Source organism: Lutzomyia longipalpis, chromosome 3 (genome assembly GCF_024334085.1).
Source record: "Lutzomyia longipalpis isolate SR_M1_2022 chromosome 3, ASM2433408v1".
Classification (NCBI taxonomy): domain Eukaryota; kingdom Metazoa; phylum Arthropoda; class Insecta; order Diptera; family Psychodidae; genus Lutzomyia; species Lutzomyia longipalpis.
In genome coordinates, this window is record NC_074709.1 from 23,922,578 (window position 1) to 23,946,643 (window position 24,066).

The following is a 24,066-nucleotide window of genomic DNA, read 5'->3' on the forward strand; positions in this document are numbered from 1 at the left end:
CGATTTCTCAAAAGGTAAGAGAAGTTTTCTTCATTTTCTATAAAAGAACTTTCCCCGTTCTACTCGTATTTCGCTCATTTTCTTGATTTTTCAATAGTATTTCCCATTTTTTTGTTCGTTCTTGATATAAACCACCCCGTTTGTGGTTGAAATCGTGACGCTGAACAGATTGCGTGTCTTCGTCTGATACACAAGTCGATGGAAATTCGACGCGGGTGTTGTGTTTATTGTGTTACATCACGGTTTGGGGACCTTAATCGGAGATGGAAATATTCCTGGGCAGCCAGGGGAGAAAAAATATTCATTCCTGTTATTTAGATAGTAGATCTCACAACCCCAAAAGTCACCAAAAAGAGAATTGAAATCGTTGATTTTTTTCATTCCATTTCAATTCTTTTGTTCTGGGTTTATTCATTGATTGAATAAAATTGATTTTTAAATTGTTTTCCGTGATAAACCAAACGTAATATGAATTATTGACGATGGCGATCATTATAGGGTAAGATGTCTCAAATGCTAAACTACATTTTCTTGGGCATTTCGTATAAATTACTTCAAAAACTATTTCTAAAAAGCTCAGGGGTAATTTATAAAGAAAATTAATAAGTTTTAATCATTCAAAAGAACGTTGCACATAGGCTCTGCTAAGTTTTTAAGCCTCAATTTGTTTTATTCAGATTAATCTCTTTCAAACTCACGCGTTTCTTCATTTAGCAGCAACGGCAACCAGAAAGGTTTTCATTTAATAATTCTTACACGGCCGTAATTTTCTAAAGGAACGAGGTGAACGTGAGACCCTACTGACGTCAGTCTGCGTCCGTAAAGTAAATTTTTTATATCTTAAGACACTCGATAGCTCGACAAGCTTATAAAAAATCAAGAAAAAAAAATATTTTTTTCATTTAATTCTTTTAATTTTATTATAAAATTCATGAAGGGTCGTATTGAGAACATGCTTCCCTAAAAAATTGTATTTATTCCAACTCGTGTCTATTAATTTCGTAATGTTCTTGATTGTAATACATATTCTGATTATTTTAATTTCTTAGAAATTATCCCATTTGCTTTTCCTTTCTACTTTTCAGCTACATTTATCCAAAATTGATAAAGAAAATCCTCATTTTGGAGGGAAAATTCCATTGAAGCCATTTAAATTCTTGAAACATGCGCCAATTTTGCATGTTTCACCCGTTTCATGTGAAAATGCAATTGAAACACTAGAAAACACAATATAGCCGTCTCACTCTGTGTTTACGTTTCGTGGGTGTTTCATGGGATAACCAAAATGGCGATCAGGCAAAATATTTGGTGCAGAAGATTTTTTCCCATTTATTCCAATTTTGCAAGTTGCTAGCGGTGGCAATTTCGGTCCTTCCGCAATCGCGTTCGTGTGCTGTGTGAAAATTTGTGACTTTCCACACAATTCTCCATGTGATATTCGTGGAATTTGTGGGAGTTTTTTCTTACTCTGCAAAAGGAGATTGGCAAAAGTGAAAACACCAAATTGCTATAAGAAAAAAAAATTGTGTGTTGATTTTTCGTGACATCTGGGCCCGTGGGGCGATACCTCGGTGTTTTTCTTGATCCTGTGCCAAGAAGGAAAAGTCCGTGGTGTTTTTGTGCGTGTGCCCAAGAAAAATTCATCCACGGGAAGCCCCCGTAGTGGGCCAGAGAGCCCCTCCAACTTCGTCGCAGCTAGTGCAATCATTTTTTCGCACCTTGATTGAAACTTTTTGCAGGTAAAGTTTTTTTTTTTGCAAAAGTCCCAGCTCTTTGGAGAATTTGCATGACCCCCATACGGTGTGTGGGGGCTTTTTTTTATTTCTGCATGAGAAAGAAAATCCAGCACGGGAGAAAAGCATTGTCTTCTATCGGCGGGCATTTAGCAGAGAGAAATATATTTAAATTTATCCATCTACCATTTATTAACATTTATTAGTTATTCTGCTTCACACCTTTAGAGCTTTTTTTTTGACTATCTCTCTGCAATATTTAATTAACTTCGCTGGCTGATTGTACTTGAAACTTTCAGATTTTTCCCCGTTTTCTTACCTCACACAACTTGGCTTTTTCACGTTTTGCTCCCGCGCGTCGAAAAAGATTTCATTTAATAAAAGTTTCACGGTTTTGCATTTTAATTTAGCATTTGTGTGACATTTTTGCTGTTTATTTGCGTCTCGGAATCATTGAGAGAAGTCGGTCTCTCTTTATTTACAAAAAAAGCAACAACAACCAACATACTTTGCTGTATACTCGCATTCTAGATCAAAAAGTTTTTTTGTGTTTATTTTTTTCAAAAGATATTATTCAGTGTACTAGGATCCACCAATAAACGTCCTTATTCAAGTTTTTCAACCAATCAAAGGAGCTTCTAATTCTTTTTCTTTGTGAATCTTTCAATGAGTATTTTTCATGTGAAATAAATAATTCGTAGGGATAAATTTCTGCCTTTTAATGGATTTAATTTAATTTAAATAAAGTAAAATGTAAATTAATAAAAAAAAGTATTGAGGCTGAAGATTCCTAGAATTGCTCTCATTGGATTTTTGTATCTGAAGTTAGTTAAAATGAACAAAAACTTCTTCAGGTGGACTCTTAGTGCAAAGTTGAATTGAATTGATTATGGAATGAGTTTGGAATTCAAATGTTCACGAACAACCTTTATTTTAACCGATAAGCTAAGCTAAGCTTTTTTATGCATTCATACGCTCATTTGAAGAATTATCATTTTTGCCGCCGAAATGTTTCATTTCCCCACCTTTCCATTTTCACCATTCAAATTCACCATTCCTGCTATTTTACCTCAGGTTCGCGCCAAATTGAAACTAATAATTTTAATAATTTCTGCAACATCTACATCAATAAAAGCAATTTCTTGTTAGAATTTAGAACGTTTTTAATTAGAAAAAAAAACAAATATTAACGTCCATCATATTCTCTAATTTAATCTTAAAAAAATTCTCAATGACATCTAATTAACAAAAAGGCCTGATGAATAGGCTGTGAATTCTTCGAAACGTCACAGATATTGGAAAGCAAAAGGATTTAAAGTAAATCCAATAATGCAACTTAAAAATATATTAGATCCTTGAAATTTCACTCGGAAAAGGTTAAAGTTCGAGAATAATATTCATTGTAAAAATTCATTGTGAAAATTCCATGATTTTCCACTGAATTTGGCTATTTTCCGACACAATTTGACCTTTCTACAAATCTTAAGGACACTATCGAGTGACAAAATATACTAAAAAAAATCAATGAAAAATAAATAAAAGATTTTCTTCTCAAGAAATCTTCAAATATTGTACGTTGAAGTTGTCGAATGAAAGTATCTCTGGGTGTTGAAATGCAATGAGAAAATGTTCTTCAACGAATAATAATTCAGCAATGCAACGAACCAAGACTGCAGAACGTCTCAAGTGAGAGGCCCCCAAAATGCAAACACTCGCCGAGACACTATTCCAATATTATTTCTCTTTCTAATTATGTACACATGTAATACATATAGTCATATTATATTATTTATCATAATGCCAAGGTCAGCCCACACAAAAATACCAGAGAGACACTCATTTTCACAGTGCGGTCCCCTCTCAATTTGGGTTTGTTATTGATCGTCGCCTCCCAAATGGCCCAGAATAATGTCCAAAAAGAAAAAAAGAAAAACAGAAATAAGTTGAACCTTCTTACAGCGATTAGTAGATTTTTCTCACTCCTCCTGCCAGATCTTCCGTATCACAGAATGTTGATAATTGGTCGTGGCGGTGTCATAATTTGAAATGTAAACACACCAAGATGCTGATAAGCGCGAGGAGTGAGTGAAATTAACAAGTCAGAGAAATTTGCTGGATTTTTTTTCGCGTAAAAAACACATCACACCGCGAAATGAAGGTAGCAAATTTGGGATTTGAGGAAATCTCAGAAATTCCGGATGTTTTTGAGAGTCACGAAATAATATGTTTTGCATGGGCGTGTGTGTGATGTAAAAATCAGCGAATAAATTGATTTTAGTAGCGGTTTATCACATGATTCAACGTCATGTGCCGCGACCTGTAGAGGTGTCAGAGAGATAAGGCAGAAGAAATGAATATGCTAAAGAGCATGAATTCTAGGAAGTTCTAAGACACTTTTGATTCATGCAGAATGTCTAAAAGTGCGTGGGCTGTTCATTAGGATTTATTAAAAAAAATGTTAAAAGAATAAAAAGCAAAGTATATAGTCCTATTTTTTAAAGTTCGGTACTCCAGCGACGTTTCGATTTTTATAAGACTTATCCAAGGGTAATAGCGAGGGATTTAGAGGAGAAAATCAAAAGTCTTTTTTACTCTGAGTAAAGTTAAACAGATAAAAAGATGGAAAGTAAGAGAGGAAACAATGGATCTAAAACGCTTTAAGATTTAGGATCTGACCTATAATTCAGCATAAAAATTGTCTGTGTGTCTGCTCTTCATTACTGAACTTTCTGCTTCGGTTTGTCTAAATTAATCTTTGAATTTCTGTAATTCTTCAGTATTTAGTCTCATTATCCAACTTATGGAAGGTTTTCATCCTTGGTTTTATTATTAATTTCTTCCGAAGATCTGAATATTTGACTTCACATGAACATCTTTTACTAAAAACCGAACTCAAAACCGAGAAAAGTTCAAAAACGTTTTTAGAACTTTTTGGTTCGAATTTAGTCGGTTTTTGGGTTGAACTTCTTTTTAACTTAAATTTAGAACTCTTCGGCTTGAATATTTCGGCTTGATTTAAGTGTTTTTATGTTTGAATTTAACATTTTTAGGCTTAGATTTATCTTTGAATTTCCTTGGCGAATCCGAAGATATTAGTAATTTCGTCCAGATAAACCCTCTTTGGTTTCCTTATCCAACTTATGAAAGGTTTTTATTTTAATAGACCGTTTTAATATTAATTCTTTAATATTTTATTGAACATCCATCGTAGATATGACAATAAATGACGAATTGAATACTACGAAGCGATATATTTGACCCTATAACCTATATATTGGTTTACGAGATAGATGAAATACGTACATTCTTATCTCAGAAGATAACGTTTGTCTTGTCATTTGTACTCGAACGGAAGAACTCCTTGATACGAATTGTTTATCTATTTTATTCTTAAGGTAAGATTCTCTGTTATTTAGTAAGGTTCCAGGTAACTAATTCCTCCAGGAAGAACGAGGGCTAGCTGTCCTAGCTCTTGCCTCTAATTCTCGTTTAATCTGTTGACATTTAGGATAATTTGTTGGCACAACCAATCTACCTGAGTATGGCATTAAAGGCCAAAAAATAAACTTGTTCCATTCATTATCTTGTTTGGAAATTTTTGACGTTAAATTTGGAAAGCTTATTTGGCATATTCTTGCCCAACAAAAGAAGTATTTTTTCTTTGGGGAATTCACACGGGAGGGGAGAATAACTTTCTTAAACGGGACTTTATTCCCTCATTAGAGTGCTTTTAGAGGTGTATCACCTTACCAAATTTTTCCATTAAACACCGTGAGTCATTCCTGAAAAGAAACCCGCACTTTTGTGTGTAGAGCAGTAGGAGGAGGGAAGGAAACTTAACATTTCGAAAAATTAATTCTGCGTGTGTGTTTTTGTATGCGGGAACGATCTGTTTCTTGCAAGTCTTTCTTGTTTTTTTTTTATTCTTTCCTTCGTTGTTTTATGCTTATGGGTATGTGCGACATATTTGGTTAGTTGCGGAAAACTATTTGCGATATGGATGAGTTTTTTTGTGCCTTCAGAGCAAGTTTAGCATGAATATTCTTATGTTATAAAAGATACTTTACGCACAGAGAGAACTTTTCTCTATAAATGAATGTTTTCTTTTTTTTTTTTTCTTTCGTGAATGCTGTGTGGACTTGAGAATGACCTTGAGTAAACCCCAAGAAGAAGCAAAGGGGGAGAAAAAGAGCTTTTTTATGAGGCAAAAATGTTTATACTTTTCAAAGTATCCATAAAACATCTATCGGTCTACATTTAATTGGTCGTTTTGGCCAAATGTTATGGGAATTTTGAATGTTAGTCACCTCGTTTGGGGGAACCAAAGATGCGATATTTTTGTACGTTGTCGAAATTCAAAGTTGATTTTTTTTCATAAATTTCTGCTTCTCCCAATTATCTTTAGAATTTTTAATTTTTTTCCCGTGACTCATCAACCAATTTCCTTTTTTTTTGCAGATCCGCAAAAATCACGCGGAGTATCGCTTCTCATACACCAATTTGGAGATAATTGAGGAAAAATGGTAAGTAAAATAAAATGTGAAGTAATAAAACTAAAAAGAAAAATAGTTTCCCATCTTCTAAAAATAAAATCTCAACCACCTTTCTGGTGAGACAATGAACACCACAGGCGATGTTTTGTTTGCGGTTATGCAGGTTTATGCATTTTTTTCTTTATTATTATTTGTTTTTTGAAAATCAAATTAAATAAAATGTATATTTTTACCAACACTAATGGGTTACCTCGAAAAAAAAATTAAGAAAAATAAAGCAAGACAACGTCATACTGCCAAAGATTCTTATCGAATGCAAACAACTCACCACCAGAGAGTGAAGAAAAAAAGTCATTTAATTTACCATTCTTGCATTCACTTTTTTTCACTACCTCTTTGCAAATTACATTGTAGGTACCATTCCACGCATGGGATGATTTTCATTTTTGTTAATAAATGCATCATACAGTCGGTGGAAAATTGGATGGGACACGCTGAGGAAAATGATTTTTTATAAATTAAATTTTAACCACAAAGAAATAATGAGTAATCAAAAGTTTAAAATGCAATGAATTAATGTTCTTTTTTTTAATGCAAAATAAAAAAAAGACGCAGAAGAAATATAATAAAATTTTGATAGTCTTTTTTTGTGTAAATCATTGAACGTCATCTTGATATAAAGTTTATTATGACTTTACATTCAACACTACGACGTATTTTTCAGATCAAATTGATAGAGTTCTTGGAGTAGTAAAGACGTATTTGGAGGAGTAGGAAATTTATTGTGATCAGTGTTATAGAATTAAAGGCTTAGGGGTCAATTATTGATATTCAATTAGATTCCTAAGCTAAAAATTTTAAGAGGTATCTAAATGAAGTCGTAAAAACGATTTTCTGACGCCTTTGAAAACTTTGGAAATCAACGTTATAGACAAGAAAATAAACGTCAAAGATAAGAATAATGTTAACCTTCTGTACGCTAGAACAAAAAAAAAAACACTCACGTGCATAGATTTTTTAGATTTTTTTTTGCTAATTAAACACAATTGATCACGTAAAATAATTAAGAAAGAAGGCTTCTGTTTATTCCGTTTATTCAGCGGCAAAAAAATGATTTAAAATTGATTTCTGTTGATATTTTTAAAAGTAAGGTTATGATAGTTTTTTCGTGAAATTTTCCGCACAAGATGGAAAGAATAGTTTTTCTTAAGTATTCGTATTTTGGAAGCTCAAAATTCTTATTTTTGCTTTTTTTGACATAGAGATTGATTAATTAAATGAAAATTGTGGAAATCCATGAAAATAAGTACCAAAGAAGCAAATAAATTTAACCGTTACGACAATTTTTTCGAATCTCCTTTCAAAAATAATTAAAAAATCCTAAAATTTTTACATAATTTTCTAAGATAATCAAGAAATTGATTTCCAAAAGAATGATTCTAAAATCAGAATTATTAGGCTACTTATAACATAAAAAATGGCTCGGGTCGTTCACCTACCCTTTATGGCAGTTTAAGGGTTAAAAGAAAATGTCAAAATTTCAAACATTAAGACGTCAAAAAAAAGTCAAATGTTAGAGAAAGTACGTTAAATATTAAAACTAGAACACGTTAGAAATTAATCGTTAATCATTTGAAAAAAAAAAAACTTTAATCGTTAGACATTCAATATCAAACGTTAAAGCTCACACAAATAATTTGTCAAAAGCTGCTAATTTGAAAACAATAGCTGTTAAATTTTTATAAAACTCGAAAAGTCGATCTTTTAACCCTTTCGCGTCCACGTGAAATATTTGACTATTTTTTAGTGATATTATTTATTTTGTAAATGCTCTAATAGGACGTTTCGGAATGAAAACGTTTTCTTTGGCCTTTTCTACGTAATCTTAATGTATTTCTAACTTAGAAAAATAATTAAATTCATTTAAATATTTTTGTCCCAATAGACACAAAAGGATAAATTAAAAATAAATCTTAATAAACATTTCCTTTCAATGGATTTCTGGCTTTCAGTTTAGTAAAAAAAAAAATATTTTTTTACGAGTGTCTTTACCATTCTCCAACTGACTGTATGTGTACGTACAATGAAATTGACTGTGATGTGGTCAATGGTATACATATATTGTTATTACTCCCCAAAGTCTCTTTTATTATTATTTCTTTAATATACTTACAAAGGAATTGCATATTTTTCTGTGAAAAGGCAGAATGAAAATAAAACTAAAAGAAAAAACTTTTTTTTTTTTTAAATTCGCGTCTTTTTCTTCTTGTTGGTTTTTTTTGCAGGCAACCAAAGAGGAGATTATTTTTCACGACTCCGTGTCGGTTGTCGTTCACACTTGTTTTGCTACCATTCCATCTGCAGTGAATGCCGACTGCCTTGGTGGTGAAAATGCTGCCTCTTCGTACGGTGCCACCGGAATTTTCCGGGCAGTTGTATGATGTGCCAGTGGGGAGTAGTGATGTGTTTGTAGGTTCACGTGAACATTATCAGTGTAGTGCTGAGAATTTTGTGCCTACCGCAAGTGAGGGGGATTTTTATGTGACGTGCAATGGTGGTGAATTTGATGCTGAAGACAATTTGAGTATTTTCTGTGGGGGTGCAGCAGTAGATTGTGAGTGGGTGCACGGTGAGAGGTGTTGTGTGCAGCAAGAGACAAAGCTATCGAAGAAAGTTCAGGGGAATTGTTGTGAGGAACATTTCTTTTCCGCTGCCGAAGACGGTGGTGACGATACATTTGATATTATTGGGGATACCTGCATGAAGAGCTCATGCGAGGATACCAGCACGCTTTTTGCACGTAGTAGCTTCCAAAAGTGGCCCCTAAGGCCCGAGAAAACAAGTAGTGAGGATTTAGCTAATAATGCGCAACAGGATCTTGCTTTTCCAAGGAATATTTTTGGTGGGAAAAGAGGTGGAATTAATTGCTTTAGCAGCGACCATTTACGCACAAAGAAGCAATTGTATGTCGTGAGTAGTCCCAGCAAGGAGGCAAAGAAACCCTTGCTGTTTACGGAGCATTCAGAGGAGAGGGTGTCACAATCATCGGGTGATTCATTTGAGGAATTTGGGGAAGAGGAGGAGGACGACGACGAGGAAATTGTGCAATTTCGTAAAAAAATTCAAACAACAAATCGCATCCAGCAGGAGAATCGACGTAGTTTGCAGCTTCATTTATTTGCTGGTGATGCACAAACAGCTGACCAAAAGCAACACAGCAGACACTCATGGTATGCACCAACAAAAAGCTATGATACACTCTTCGAGGACAGCGAACAGGAAGTAAAGGAGAGCCCTCTGCATCACAACCTGGCGGCACAGCGTCAACAGAGTGAAGTGCGTGATTCGACTGCGTTGCTCGAACGGGTAAGTTGAGCATTTTTTTCATTTAATTTATATATTTTCCTTCCAAACTTGAGGAGGAGAGATGTTAATCTTCGCCGTAGTCTGTTTAAAACCATGAGATTATGCACGTCACCTCTGTCTTTGCATATATTTGCATAAACTTTTTATCACGCGAGTTGTTTTTTTGGCAGAACTATAAAAACGCGCTTTTAATTTTTTTAAATCAAAATGGCAAGTTCATACTGGATTAATTTTTATTGGCAATCTCAAGATTTTTCTCCACAACACTTGGATGATAAAATCTTAATTTTAGAAAGAACTATGATGTCGATAATGTCACCCCAAATTACCCCAAAAATAGAAAATATTTATATACGTAAAAAAAAGCTCTTGGTGATTGGATTACCTTGAAGACATTGCTCTGTGTGTATGTATAAAAAGAATAGCGTCATTGTCTTTTAATGTGATAACAACGAAATGTTCAAATCAACAATTTCTTGTTCGATAAAATGGAAATTTTATACTGTTTTTTTTTTTAAACATTTGTTTTCCCTCCCAACATTTAATAAGACAATATTAAGAAATTTCAATTTCCTTATTTTACAAAAATTCTTATCAAAAAAAATATATTTGTGGTTCTCACATAGAAATAATAAAGAAAGAAGAAGAACTGAAAAAAAAAACTTTACAAGGTTCTCAAGAGAATTTGCAATTGAGCATACAATTAGCAAACAGAGCAGTGTTTGTAGCTATATACTATGTGAAGAAAATTAGCGCTTTTTGTCAGTCGTGGCCGTTACCAATCACTATACGTGTTCCTTAGAGTATTGTATTATACTAACAAATTTACAAGATTATGGAAGTTCAGTTTTCTGATGGCTATAAAGACTGTGTTTGTGTCTGTTTTTTTATTTAAGAAAATATTCTTTAAAAAACATTATAATTGTTTACCTATATAAAGTTTTAATTGTTACAGAGCGAAGGAATAGAGAAATTAACCCAAAACAGTTAGTCGTTTTTGTATTTAACAATAATCTTTGTGAAAGTTCCAGTCCAAAGTCTAAAGTTCCTAATATTCCAGGTGTTATGTACTGTTATTGGGATGAATAGGGTCGTTTTTGAAGTTGAGGAAATTTTTGTCAACTTTTATGTTCTTTGTTCGAAAGCTTCTTAAAGTTGATCCTTAAAACCAGTTTTCAGGGCACCGCCTTTCTACTAAATGAGTTAAAATATATTTTTTTAATTTGAAAAGGCTTTGAAACAAGGGTGAATAAGATTATTGAGTTTGTAATTTAAGGTCTTAAAATATTTTATTAACCTTGACATTAATTTTCTTGGAAAACCGGAAAAGTTATCAATTTTGGGTAAAATTCACAAACTAAGTGCGGCTTTAATTTTTCAAGCTAGGCCTAAAGTTCTTTTAACTAGGTCTGAATTCTTTAGGCTAGGTTTTTCTTTATAAAGCTTGGTCTGTCGAGTTTTTCTAAGCCATACTTAAGTTTTCTAATGTCGGACTTTAATGGTTTTACGTTAGATTAGACTTAATTAGAGAGGAATACATTTTTACCAATTTCGATAATTGAATACGATTTGAAATAGCTCTTGGCTATCTTTGTAAATTAAAATTCAAATACAGAACCTGACTTTTAAAAGTTAAGTCTAGCTTAAAAGAACTGAAGACTAGCTTGAAAACTACAGTCTAGCTCAAGGAACTTAGATCTAGGTAAAAAAAAAGTTTGGCCTATTTTGTCAATTTCTTACCTAAATATTTTCTCGTAGATTTCTTTAAAATTGAAACGAATAAACTCCTTTGAATTTCCTAAAAAATTTGCTTAAAATACGTGACTCACTTCACCCACGTAAATGACAAATGATTTTTTTAAAAGATTATATCTGAAATGATTAAAAATGATTTTTTGTATTTATAAATACTTAAGAATAGTTTAGAATAAAAATTAAAAATTTAACTAATTAGAACTAATTTAGAAATCTAGCTAATTTTCTAGGCTAGAACTTCAGGATTCTAAAAGTCTAAAAAACTATTTCTTATGCAAATAGAAAATATCAAAACTTGATGCGTTTATGACTGACTTAAAGTATAAAGATTACAAAGATCATTAATTACTTTTGTTATCTATTCATTGTTTGGTTATTTCCTCTGTAAATTCTTTATCATAAATACATGGAGATTAAGCGAATTTCCCAACAGAATTTAAGTCACGTTAAATGTGTTAGAATTTTCAAACAAATTCGTTTCCTTTTTGTATATTTTTATTATACAAATTTTTCAATAAAAGAAAATTATTGTGCAAAAACTTGTAGACGCTCCATAACGCCCCGGGACGACCTAAATCGAAGATAAGTGCTTCATCGACGACAATTCAGGAGCTTCAGAGTGGCCCCCATGTCGCGAATTCGGCAAATGCGACATCACTTGGGGGCCCACCGGCGCCGCGAATGCGACGCTTTGAGCAATTGCTGAAGAATCTTGTGGGTAAGAAGAGTACCACAGCAACAACAACGGGCACGTGTGAGTCTTCGGGGCGACTCACGGCGCCCCAATTGCAAATTGATAAAAGCCCATCGGAGTATGATCTCACGCGGGAGAAGACAAAACGCATTGGGGGCTCTACGTCGTCCCTGAATAGTGTAAAGCAGGGCTTGTGGACCGTTGTACCGCTACTGAAGCGTGATGGTGGCGGTAGTTGTTCGAGTTTGGAGAAGATTGCCGCCGCATCTGGTCCCAAGAGGACAACATCTTGTGCCAATGCGGCCAATATGCAGGTAAGGAAGCTTTTTTTATCCTTTATCCTTTTTTCTTGGGCTAATTTGATGATTTTGGGGCGGGGATTGTTTTACTTAGGAGAACACACAGGGTTTGAATATGCGAAAATGCGAGACTTTCCTTACACTTGCCCAGCCGCAATTGGAACCATTGAAGCCCCTCAATCGACTGAGGAATTCCGCCTCAATTGCCACCTGCTCCCGGTGCTCTAGTCTCCTTTCGCTCGCAGCGGCAGGCTCGCGGTATTCACTCAACGTCTCCGGGGGTGGATTTGTGCCAATTGACACAGGGGCCATGGGCGGTGGTAGTGGGAATGTAAGTGATTCATCATGCTATTCATCTTCCGTCCAAGCGCCGCAAATACAGCGCGACTGTGGCTCAGCTGTCACGATAATTCCGTGTAAGCTGTGCCTTGGTGAAGTCAACCGGCAGCAGCTAACAAAAATCCGACAGTGTGGATGTTCATTTTGTACAGAGGTAAGTTGTATGGGCACGTGCGCTTATATTCTTTTGCTGATAAAAATGCTTCCTGATTCATTAAAAAAAGTCACGGACATGGGTGAAGAAAATTATCTTTGTTCTGTTTTTGTTCTCTTTTTGCATTTAATAAAAATTACGCGATATTCGCAGCTGGTTGAAGACAAGAAAGAAAGAAAAGTTTACTAAAAATTGAATTAAGTTTGGCTATTTTGATGTCATCATAGGCCATTTTATATTTCAATAGTTTTGGGGATTTTTTTTTACTTATTTATTTGTTTGACATAATGCCAATAACTAGGGCGGAAAATAATAACATATGTACATAACATGAATAGGGGATAGGTATGAAAAAGTAAGTGACGAATTCGCCAATGTGAATTGCAATAAAAGAAATGTTTTATTTAGTGTTTGGGGAGTAATTAAAAATACAATATTGGAGTAATTTTTCACACATAGGGTGGGGCAATTGAAAGGAAAATTGGTGAATTAATATTTGTTTTTAATTCACATTTAAAATCGACTGATAAGCTATCGAGCTTACAGAAGCTGCGTGTTCTATTTGAGGCGCTAAAATAAGAGAAAATCATCAAAAGCCGAAAGAACTTTAAAAATATATCGTTGTATGTATCAGCACTTGTAGTAAAAACCAGTTAAATGGTCTTTACTACAAGTGCTGAAACAACTGACGATATGTGAAAAAAATTTAAAAAGTAATTTAATTTTTTAAGACAAATCATTCCGAAATTGATTCGCATGCGATGGCTTCCTCCCTCAATTTTTTCAATTACCCCTTTCGTAGAATTTGGGGGCTTTTGCTTCAAAAACATTCTCTCAAAAATCGTTCCATTTCTGCTGTTGAAAATCCCTTTTCTTGGCGCATTTTAAAGCGAACGAAAAAGGTGAAAATCTAACGGAGCTAAGTCAGGCGAATAAGGTGGGTGTTTAAGGATTTCCCAGACCAATTACGCCAGTTTCACCTATGTTTTTTTTGGAAATGTATGGCCTTTTTTCTTCAAAAGATTTTCTTGTGTGTAAAAAGGAAAAAAAATTAAAATAAAATCACAACTTAAGTTTTTGTTCTTTTTTTTAACTGTAATTTTTTTATTAATTTGTATGTATTAAAAAAATTGGCACTTTTCAACTAATTTTAATAAGATTTTTTCAAGAAAGGGTTGCCAATTTTTACAGAAAAACAATCAACCAAAGAACATTGGAAAATAGGGAGAAGTGGAATAGAGAGATTATACCAAGCTTGTTGTTCCTTTGAATTTCTGTTTTCTCTTTGGGCAAAATACAGCTTGACTTTAATTTTCAAGTAGAGTCCAGGTTTGGAATTCCCCTCTCAAGCTCCTGTGGACAATTACAATCTGGCTTTGGTAGATGATCAAGCTCTAATTGAATGTGCAATTTTGATGGCAATCAAGCCTCAAATAGAAGATCAAGGTTTGATGAATTTGTTTAGTTTGTCATTCCTAATTGTCGTTTGTTTACTATTTTGACAGATCTCGAGAACTTCGAAAATTGCGACGGCCATTTAACTAGTTTCTTAGTTGTGTTTTTCGAGGGCTGCATTGTAAAACCGGCTAAGTCGGTTTGGAGCTCACACCGACTTAGCCGATTTTACAATGCAGCCCTCGTTTTTCTGATTGAGGTTAGACGTAATGCACATTTGAGAATAGTTGAGATACAAAAAGTAATAGAAATACGCAGAAGATCTACTTATCTTGAATAACGCTCGCTGGAATGAATAATTGCTCAAAAATAAATCAATTTGACGACTTTTTTCTTGTTGAAAACAAAATTTTTCTCCACAAAATTTTTTTACCTTTTCCATTTTCCAGGAGTAATATGTAGAGAAGTGTCAGTTTTTTATTGGAAGTAACAAAATGGTGGAATGTCATTGATTCGGGCGAGCGCCACCTACCCAAAAATTGAAAACTGTCAATTTTCGCTTTATGGTAGAATGCGCGCCAATGTAGGTGAATGTTTTTAGCTATCCCGGAAAAGATACAATAACGATAAAATTCAAGGGTCTTTGATTTCAGTTGGAATGTAGGTTAGATATGAAATTTTTCTTCATAATCTGACGTTTTTGATTCGATCTCGAAGGTCAATCTCGGTTAATTCATTTTTTTTCTAATTTTATAAATATTTTTACCTGTGATATGAGACATTGTATGCTCCATTATGTTGCCTGCTAGAGCGCTCCCCGCAGACAACACACTTCATTTTTTTTTTAATCGTTTTAATCAATTAATCAATCTAATCAATCAACAAAAATGACAAAAACACAAAACATAAAACATAGGCATTGGGTTTTATTCAGCGACCAAGAAACCCTTGAAATTCGCTTGAAATCTTGAAATTTCAGTACACAATTTAAAGATTTCAAGGGTTTCTTGATCGCTGAATTAGACCCATTAGATGTAGAATTTAATGGTACAAAGGGTTTTAAGATTTGATACTATAGTTTAAAAAGCGCAAACCAAAATTCATTTCATAATACATAATTCCATACAAAAACTGAGTCCTGTACATGGCCTGATAAATATGGCTCTTTCATAAAAAAAAACTTCTATAAAAATAAAAGTTATAAAATTATAAGCCTCTTTCAGCGACCAAGAAACCCTTGAAAGCTTTGAAATTTTCAAGATTCTAGCGTATTTCAAGAGTCTCTTGGTCGCTGAATAAGGCATTCAGTCTCTAAAAAAAAGCAGCTAAATACAAGAAAAATAAAAAAAATTAAACTGCAGTTCAATCATCACACTCTATGCTTTTTGCATTAAAATTTTCAACAAAAATCAATAGAATTTTGCATAAAGTTTTTTTTTTATTCTTTCTTATTGTTACATTTTAGTGCATGAAGGCCTACGTTGAATTTGAAATTCTGGAAGGTGCCTATGAGATCTCATGTCCGGATGCAATGTGTCCAATGCAGGGTATTATATCAATTCAGGAGGTCTCCACGTTGGTGCCACAGAGTCTCATGGAGAAGCATCATCGCTACCGATTGAACAGAGGTAATCCCCTTCGTTTTTTTCTTTTCTTTTTTTACTTTCCATCCTCCTCCGATAAATGCGGGATTAAGAAGCATAATAAATCATAACTTATTTTTTGCAGAGGTTGAAAAGGACCGCAATAGAACGTGGTGTCCAAAAGCTGGCTGTGAAACGGTGTGCTTGGTGGATGGTGGTGCATCGAGCACATCTCCGGTACCAACGAGTCGTAGTGTAACGTTTCAGCTTCCCCATTCAGCCGGTGGGGCTGTATGTTCAGCCCTTCCGCCGCCATGCCTCGTCCATTGTCCCACATGTCGGGAAGATTTTTGCTCAGGATGCAAGAAAGCGGTCAGTACGAGATTATTTTCTTTTCTTTTTCATAGTTTTTTTTTGCTTTATATCTGAAAATTAACCTCTAGGACGCCAAGCGGGGTCGTTGAACGACCCCAGCCCTATATTTCGTGCTATAACTTAATAAATATAAAAGTTAGCGTTCCCATCTTTTGGAAATAAGTTCCTTGGTTATCTGAGGAGGTTGTGTAAAAATTTCAGCTCAATCCGTCCACCACAAGAAAAGTTATTAAGGAAAATGTAGAAGAAGGGAATTCAAAAATTGGTGTAACGGCCATGCTGCGGAAAATTTCTTAGAATGAAGTTAGTCACGTCATGAACCGTGTGCTAGTGGGGTTGTTTTTATTTCTCACCCTACCTTCTCAGTGTCAAAATTATCGCGAATAAGTAGCATAAATCGCATAAAACATAGTCAGAAGCACATAAATGTTGAAAAGAATAAAGAATTTTCTAGAAATATTGCCAGTGAAAAAAAAAAAATAGCAGTTGCAGTCAAGTTCGTGGCAAATTTCTCAAGAAGAAATTGTGAAAAATGAGTGAAAAATGTTTTTCCGTAATATCTTCTTCTACGAGTTTTGTGGTGGAAAATTTGTGATCCAAGGGGCAAGACTACTATATAGGGAGTCTAAAGGTAGTGACCCGACAACTCCAGGTTGTATAGTTTGGGAGAAAATTGGCCTTCTTTTTGGGGTCGTTCAAGGACCCCACCTTGGCGCTCTAAGGAAGTTCCAAGGTCTTGGTGTCCTGCAGGTTAATCTCATATTGCTCTCTGGGAGCAATTACAGAGGGGTGCAAAGAACGATATAATTGAAGCATATAGAATGGCATCTGAGAGAATGTTTTTCTAATGCTCAAAAGTACGTAAGAACAAGCACAGACCACGCTATAATAATAATAATATAAATCTCCTCCAGCCTGAGAGAGAGCGGAGGTCGAGGAAATTCTTTGTAGACAAGTGGTGTGTATTTGAGTTGGTTTTATTGGTTGGTAAAATCCAAATTGATGAGATCAAATGGTTAAGTCACTTTCATCAATTAACTCATTTAATGAGATTTATCTCATGACTTTGGCTCCTCAGCAGCAACAGCTCAGCTTTGTTTGAGAGAGAGAAGCCATAAAGAAAATTGAAGGAGTTAATTTGGTAGCGAATGCTTTCAATTTAAATTAACTAATTAAACTTGACTATTCGATACCTACTCTCTCTCTCTCTCTATAAAATTTTGCAAATAGATGGATTCTTGGAAGCTCTATAAGAGTTTTGGGGGAGATTAAATTGTTGCAAAATATGCAATGGAGAAGGTACTAACATAAAATAGTGGGTGTTGGTGGCATTCACGTTGATTTATTTCTATTTCTCCTTCAACACCATCAAAATCAATATCAGAGAACTTGGCAAAATATCTTTTTTCTTCTTTTCTTTTATTTTTCCTTCAAATTCTAAATTCTCATCGATAAAAGAATCGTATAGTTGCGTGGAAATAGCAATGGCGATGACATGAAAACAAAGAATTCAAACAGCATAAACACACATTTTGCACCACATTCCTTTACCCATATCGCTGCTTTTTCCTTTTGTTTGATTACAACGTGCGCCATGGACTTGGTTCTGTTTTATATACACACAACACTCAATTGTAGAGAGAAAATTGGTGCATGCAGTCTCGTGTGCCAAAAATATCAAAATGTGCCTCCTTGGCGTGTCGAAATTGTGTGACGCTCACTGGATATATAATATGCAATGCATAGAGTAGAGAGAGAGATATTTCTGCAAAATTTTAATGTGTCTCTTGAAATTGCACAAAAATATAATATATATAGAGAGAGGATGTTATTTAATGAAGAAAGAGATTATTTCAACTCGCAAAGATTATTGATGGGTGAAGTTGTATTGTAATTGATTACAAAATTAGGGAAATTAAGGGAAGGACAGCTCTATTTGGACCTCCTTGTGTCTTTTATTAGATTGCTATTTGTTGAAGCGAGAAAGAATTCAAAATTATAGGCAATCGGTCCTACTCAATGATCAATAAATCCTTAAAGTTTCAACGATTTCAAGGTTTTCTTGGGCACTGAAAAGGACCAAATTATGGAAAAAAAAAATCAATTGAATGGACGCTAAAAATATTGTTTTCAGTCTTAAACCTTATTTTCCATTCTCTTCCAAACCGTCGGAGATCCCAACGAATTTTGAAAGAAACTTTTCCAATTATGGAAAAAGCTTCAAAATATACTAAAAGAAATTTTAGTCTGACCTTAAAAATAGACAATAATAAAGGATTCTATCCGGATGAAAATATTAAGAAATCGATAAATAAACATTATCAATTCGGATCAGTTAGGAAGAGCCAGCAAAGTTTTGCCCACAAATGCGGAAAAAGACGTCGAGCTAATCAATGAAACATTGACACAGATGTTTGACACGTGTAACATTCTCAAGAGATCGTATGAAACATTGAAGAAACATTGAAACTTTCGATCTTCTCATCCCAAGATCTATTTTGGATGCTCTTGACGACTTTTTCTAGTCAAAACATTTTCTTTGGACTCTTTTATGTACTACTAAAAGTAATTGATTTAAATTTACCTAAAAGCGGCCAAAGAAGATGTTTTGACTAGAAATAGTCATCTAGTGCATCAAGAATAAATCTTTTGGTGAAAAGATCGAAAGTTTCAATGTTTCTATGTTTCATACGAACGTGCAAAAATGTTACACATGTCAAACATACGTGACAATGGTTTCATTGATGAGAGCTTTAACCCTTTAACGTCCAACGTGAATCATAAAAACATTGAAACATGCGCTCTTTTATCGCGATTTTTATTCTATGAATTTTTTTAGAGGACTTTTCTCACTCAGAACGTCTTCTTTGACCCCTTATGCGTGAATTTGAAGCATTTGTAACATGGAAAAACAATTACATTCATAAATAATTGAAAAAATAAAATGTTTCACGTTTGGGTCAGCGTATGACCCAAAAAACCTTAATGGGTTAACTAAGATTTTTTAAAACACGTTTGAAAATAACTTAAATAAAAGAAAAATGTGTAAATACTTTTTTGTTGTAATTTTCGAGAAATCGTATTTTAAAGTCTAACTTTGATAACTTTTTTAGTCAATTTTTAACCGAAATTCTTGAAAATTTGCACAAGTAGTTCTTAAACCTTTCCTTACACTGAATCCCTTTGAATTTTACGATATTAAAAACTTTTTATGCTTTTTTATGTATTCAAAGTTTACAAAGAAATTTTTTGAAATAAAACAATAGTGACGTAATTATTTGAATTTTTAGGTAAATTTTTAAAATCTTAATGAATCAATTCGACTGTTTTTAGACGCTTTAATGGCTTTAGTGCAACGAAAAGATTGAGGTTAATGCGTTGGTGCAAAGAGATATAACCTCAAAAAATGAAACAGGATCTTATTCAGGGTTTAGCGCCTCTATCGGTCAGTTTTCGAACTTTCAATGCACAACACTTGACAAACAGAACTTCATAAAAGCATTCGTTTATTGCCTGATTTGAGTAAAATCGGGACAATAAAACCTTATTAATGATTTAAATTGGATTTTTGATGAAAATTTAAGGCGGCTTTATTTCCTAAACTACTTAGCCGATTTTCAAGAATAAGCTTTCGTTGGACAGGTCATTTAACTCTTCTTCATTACGTTAAATTTATTCATCGAGCATCCTTCGAAAGCTCTTTGCATTTATTCTTTTGATCTCAATATTCAGCCCATTACAATAAATGTTTTTTTTTTTAATTCTCGTGGATATGAATCATTTTGTAACAATTTGTGGGAAAAATTAAAATTTATCTTTATGCTCGAGTTCCCTTCATTTTCGCCGCTTTATTCAAAATGGAATATATAAATAGCGAAGGGCTTAATGGGGAGAGAGATTAATACGAGTAAATTATGTTTTTTTTGTTTGTTAATAAATTAACGCCAATCTCTATGCGAATTATATTGCTATTAAATGGTCACAAACTTTAATTATTAAAACATTCATTGACCTTCATTGTATAGTGGCACCCAGCGATGACTTGCGAAGAGAATACGCGGCGCCTGGCAGCCGATGGACGGGATGTGGATAACATTGGTGTCCTCTTCGATAGTGACCTCATCAAGTGTTGTCCCATGTGCGCTGTGCCAATTGAAAAGGATGAAGGATGTGCACAGATGATGTGTAAGCGATGCAAGCACGTTTTCTGTTGGTACTGCCTGGCTAGTCTCGATGTAAGTTGGGCGTGAGGGAGGGGGTGGAAAACAGAGTTTATTCTTTTCTCTTTTTTTTTTTTGCCACGCAGGACGACTTCCTCCTTCGGCACTACGACAAGGGCCCGTGCAAGAATAAACTTGGGCATTCACGTGCCTCAGTGGTGTGGCACAGGGCACAGGTGATTGGGATCTTTGCGGGTTTTGGGATTCTTCTGCTCGTGGCGTCTCCCCTTCTCCTTCTTGCCGCCCCGTGTATTGTTTGCTGTAAATGTAGAATTTGCAGTGGAGCCGCAAAGTTGGAGGAGCAAGAGGGAGCCTTTGATGATGCCGTGAGACTTCAAAGGTAAGCTCGCTCCCCCCCATTTGATCCTTATTGAGATCTGCAAATCGTGATGAAGAGCATTTTATCTTTTTGAGCTTATTAGAAGAAGAAGAAGAAGAAATTAAGAAAAAAGTGCGATGAAAGCTGCAAATGTAGCATGAAAAAAAAATCACCTAGTCTCAAAAAAGATAATCACTAGAATTCATACTTAAAAAATAAACAAAAACATAATTATTTATATAAAACCTACTCATTAAGGCTATACAATGATACAATATAAAAAATAATAGATATTTGTATTAACATTGAAAAATTTTATTATTCTGAGACATTTTTTTTTCTTTGTTGAGTTTAAAAAAGTAGAGAAAAAGGGAACAGCAAATGATTTTTTTTTAAAGTACGTAAAACAACAATTTAATGCTGAGGCTCAATGTAGAGAATCTTCATGAAAAATAAAAGTATTTTAGAGACTTTTTAGGATACTTTTTTTTAATCAATTTTATATTCTTTTTTTTTTTTAATAAAAATTTGCAGTTTTCTTGTTAATTTGTGAATTTTTCTTTGAATTTTGAGGTTTAATAATAAAGTTTTCCCATTATTTGATTATATTGTTTGCCAGGAAAAAACGGTTGAATGTCCCACAGAATTCTTTTTAACTCCTTCAATACTCTTTATTAGAACAAACACAGCTAAAAGATTAGATAAATTGAGGAAAAAAAACAGAAATAAAAGAAAGATTAAGTAAAATCACATTTTTAATCTCATTTCGACTGAAACTTATCTTTTCCCACTTACCCTGAATAAATTTATCTTGGAGGGGAGACTAGGGCAATTGTCCAGGAAGGGATTAGGAAATTCTAGAGTGTTTAAAGACCTTAAATTTTTACCCTTAAAAAAAAACATTGGCTAAAATAACAAGTAATCAGTGAAAAGGCATTTTAGCAGAATATTTCAGTTATTTTAACTAATGTTTTGAGCAAAATTGTAAGAATTTATTCAATGAAAAGATTAAAAAGTTAATTGAAACAGTCAAATTTACAGAAATTATTTAATCGAGATACAAAGTAGTCAAAACAACAGAAGATAATTGATTAAAATAACAACATAAAACATCAATTTAATTAGTCAAAATGACCAAAGTTTTAACAGAATATGAGAGATATTTGAAATTATTTTAATATCAATTCTTTAAGGATCTAATAATCTCTTTAGTTTTTCCTAAACCCTTTTTCTGGTTTAATTGAGGTCAGTTTTGTGAGGAAAAAAAGGAAAACTTTCTTTTCTAAGAACTTGATTGCAAAGTTTTCATTCAATGGGGGAGATTGGGATAATACTGAAATGTTAGAGGTTTAAAAAAAAGTTGGGAAGGAACGCGTTTACGTTGATTTAGAACAAGGAACAAATTTTTGAATTTTAAGAATAAATTACGGGCTCTAGAAAATGCCTAAAAAGCAAAAATAAATATTTTTTTAACACAGAAAAGCTCTAAATATTGATAAAAGAAACTTAGAAAACATAATAATTGCCCTACTCTCCCTTTAACATCATTTTTTTTTTCAAATTTTAAATTAAATCCAAATATTAGTTTCATCATAAAAAAAATATTTAAAAAAATTGCTCAATTTACTTTTCAGTCTAAATAAAAAAAAAGCCAAGAAAACTTGCAGGAAAAACATTTTATTCCATATAAGTAATAGAAAACTTGAGAAAAAATTGAATATAGGTAAATATTTAAAAAAAAAATGCATATATAGGAAAAAATATTACATAGAATCTGCTACAATTTCTTGAATAAAGTCTCACAAAATGCAATTTGAGTAGCCCCTTTTTTACACAACATACAAGTTGGGGCTTTTTCTTTAAAGAAAAAAAAACAAAGAAAGTAGCATAGAAAGCAAAAAGAGTTTTAGATAGAAAGGAAAATTTGTATGCTAGTTTTGAAGAGAAAATTTGTATGAAAAATGAAATTTGAAGCTTTGAAAAAGAAATTGAAAAACCACAGAATAGAACAAAAGAAATAAAAAGTAATTTTGTGGTGAAACAATGAAAAGAAGAACGAGTTAAGGAATAATTTTTTGTAGGTATGGTTCGCACTTATCCTTATATTAAAATAAAAAGAATAAAACAATTTAAATTCTATGTAAATGAGAGAAAGATAAAAAAAAATTATCATTAAGACGTAGAATAAATTGTAGACTCGTAGATGATATTTGATATAAATTACATAGAAATTGTAGAAATTACATAATTAATAATAAATAAAAAAATAGACTCATAAGGTTAATAAACTATAATAAAATTAATATTTATATAAAGTAATGTAAAAGAGAAAAAAAAACAAGCATACAAAAATTATTTTAGTCCTACATAATAATTTAATTTTAGTGACTCCATCGTGAAATTAAGAAATAAAATATAAATTAAAAAAAAATCATTTACTCTGCAGTAGCATTGAATTAATAAAATATTGGTGAGATAGAAAAAAAAATGCAAAGTAATATATATTTTTTTAATTTTAGTTTATTATATACGGAAGAAAAAAAACAAAACTTTTGTGAGTAATTGATGAAAGAACAAAATGCAAAAATTTGAGAAAGTTTATATAGATAAAATTTGATTATAGATAATTCCATTTGAGAGAATTGTTTTTTTTTTAAACTAGAAAAGAATGAAAATTAAGAGAAAAATTCCCAAAAGCAAGAAAAGAGAAAATGCGTTAACTGAATTGTGATATTTACAGTGATTCAAAATCAATCTTTATGATGGATTAAAATTATTAGTGAGTGAATTATAATTATTAAAATAAAAATCTTACTTAGGTGAAAAGTACTGCTTGAACAATGACTTTTTCTTTTCTACTTCCAAACTCCTTTGGGGAAGGTTTCCAGCGATGTTTTGGCATTTTTTTCTGAAGGTTTTGGGTGAATTGTGGAACTGCCTCTTGATGACGTCCCTCTACAAAACGTCTGGTTTTACTTTTCTTTCTTTTCAGCGTCTGAAAAAGAATATTGAAAGACTTTCCATGTTCTTTATGCCATTTAATCTACTGATAATAGCTTGATTTAAAAGAAATTCTCCGTCATACCAGATGTAACCAGGAAGAATTTTTCGGAGCCTCAATATCCCCTTTAAGTTCGACAAGTTTAGGTTTTACTTAAAAAGTCAAAAGGTATTGTTTTCATGATAAAAACTAGATAAAAAGCTGTGCTTCTTTTAAGAAAGAATCACAGCTAAAAATAATAAGAATGGGATATTACCTATATAAAATAAATTAAAAATTAGGAAAGAAGCGTTTAAAAAGAATTAAAAAAAAAACAATCATTGAATTTTAAAAAATGTCA

At 33.0% G+C, this 24,066-nt stretch overlaps 2 protein-coding genes across 2 annotated transcripts in view; both read left to right on the forward strand.

Moving 5' to 3' along the window:
* Positions 1 to 24,066, forward strand: part of LOC129792881 (activating transcription factor 7-interacting protein 1) — a 481,750-nt gene that overhangs the window by 14,744 nt on the left and 442,940 nt on the right. The gene's annotated exons all lie outside the window — the stretch shown is intronic.
* On the forward strand, positions 1,259 to 23,554 carry LOC129792898 (uncharacterized). Its single transcript, XM_055832310.1, has 9 exons — positions 1,259 to 1,739; positions 6,192 to 6,256; positions 8,512 to 9,592; positions 11,894 to 12,355; positions 12,435 to 12,833; positions 15,694 to 15,856; positions 15,957 to 16,183; positions 20,212 to 20,421; positions 20,493 to 23,554. The coding sequence occupies exons 3-9, from the start codon at positions 8,594 to 8,596 to the stop codon at positions 20,748 to 20,750; spliced, it is 2,718 nt and encodes a 905-aa protein (XP_055688285.1). The 5' UTR covers positions 1,259 to 1,739; positions 6,192 to 6,256; positions 8,512 to 8,593; the 3' UTR covers positions 20,751 to 23,554.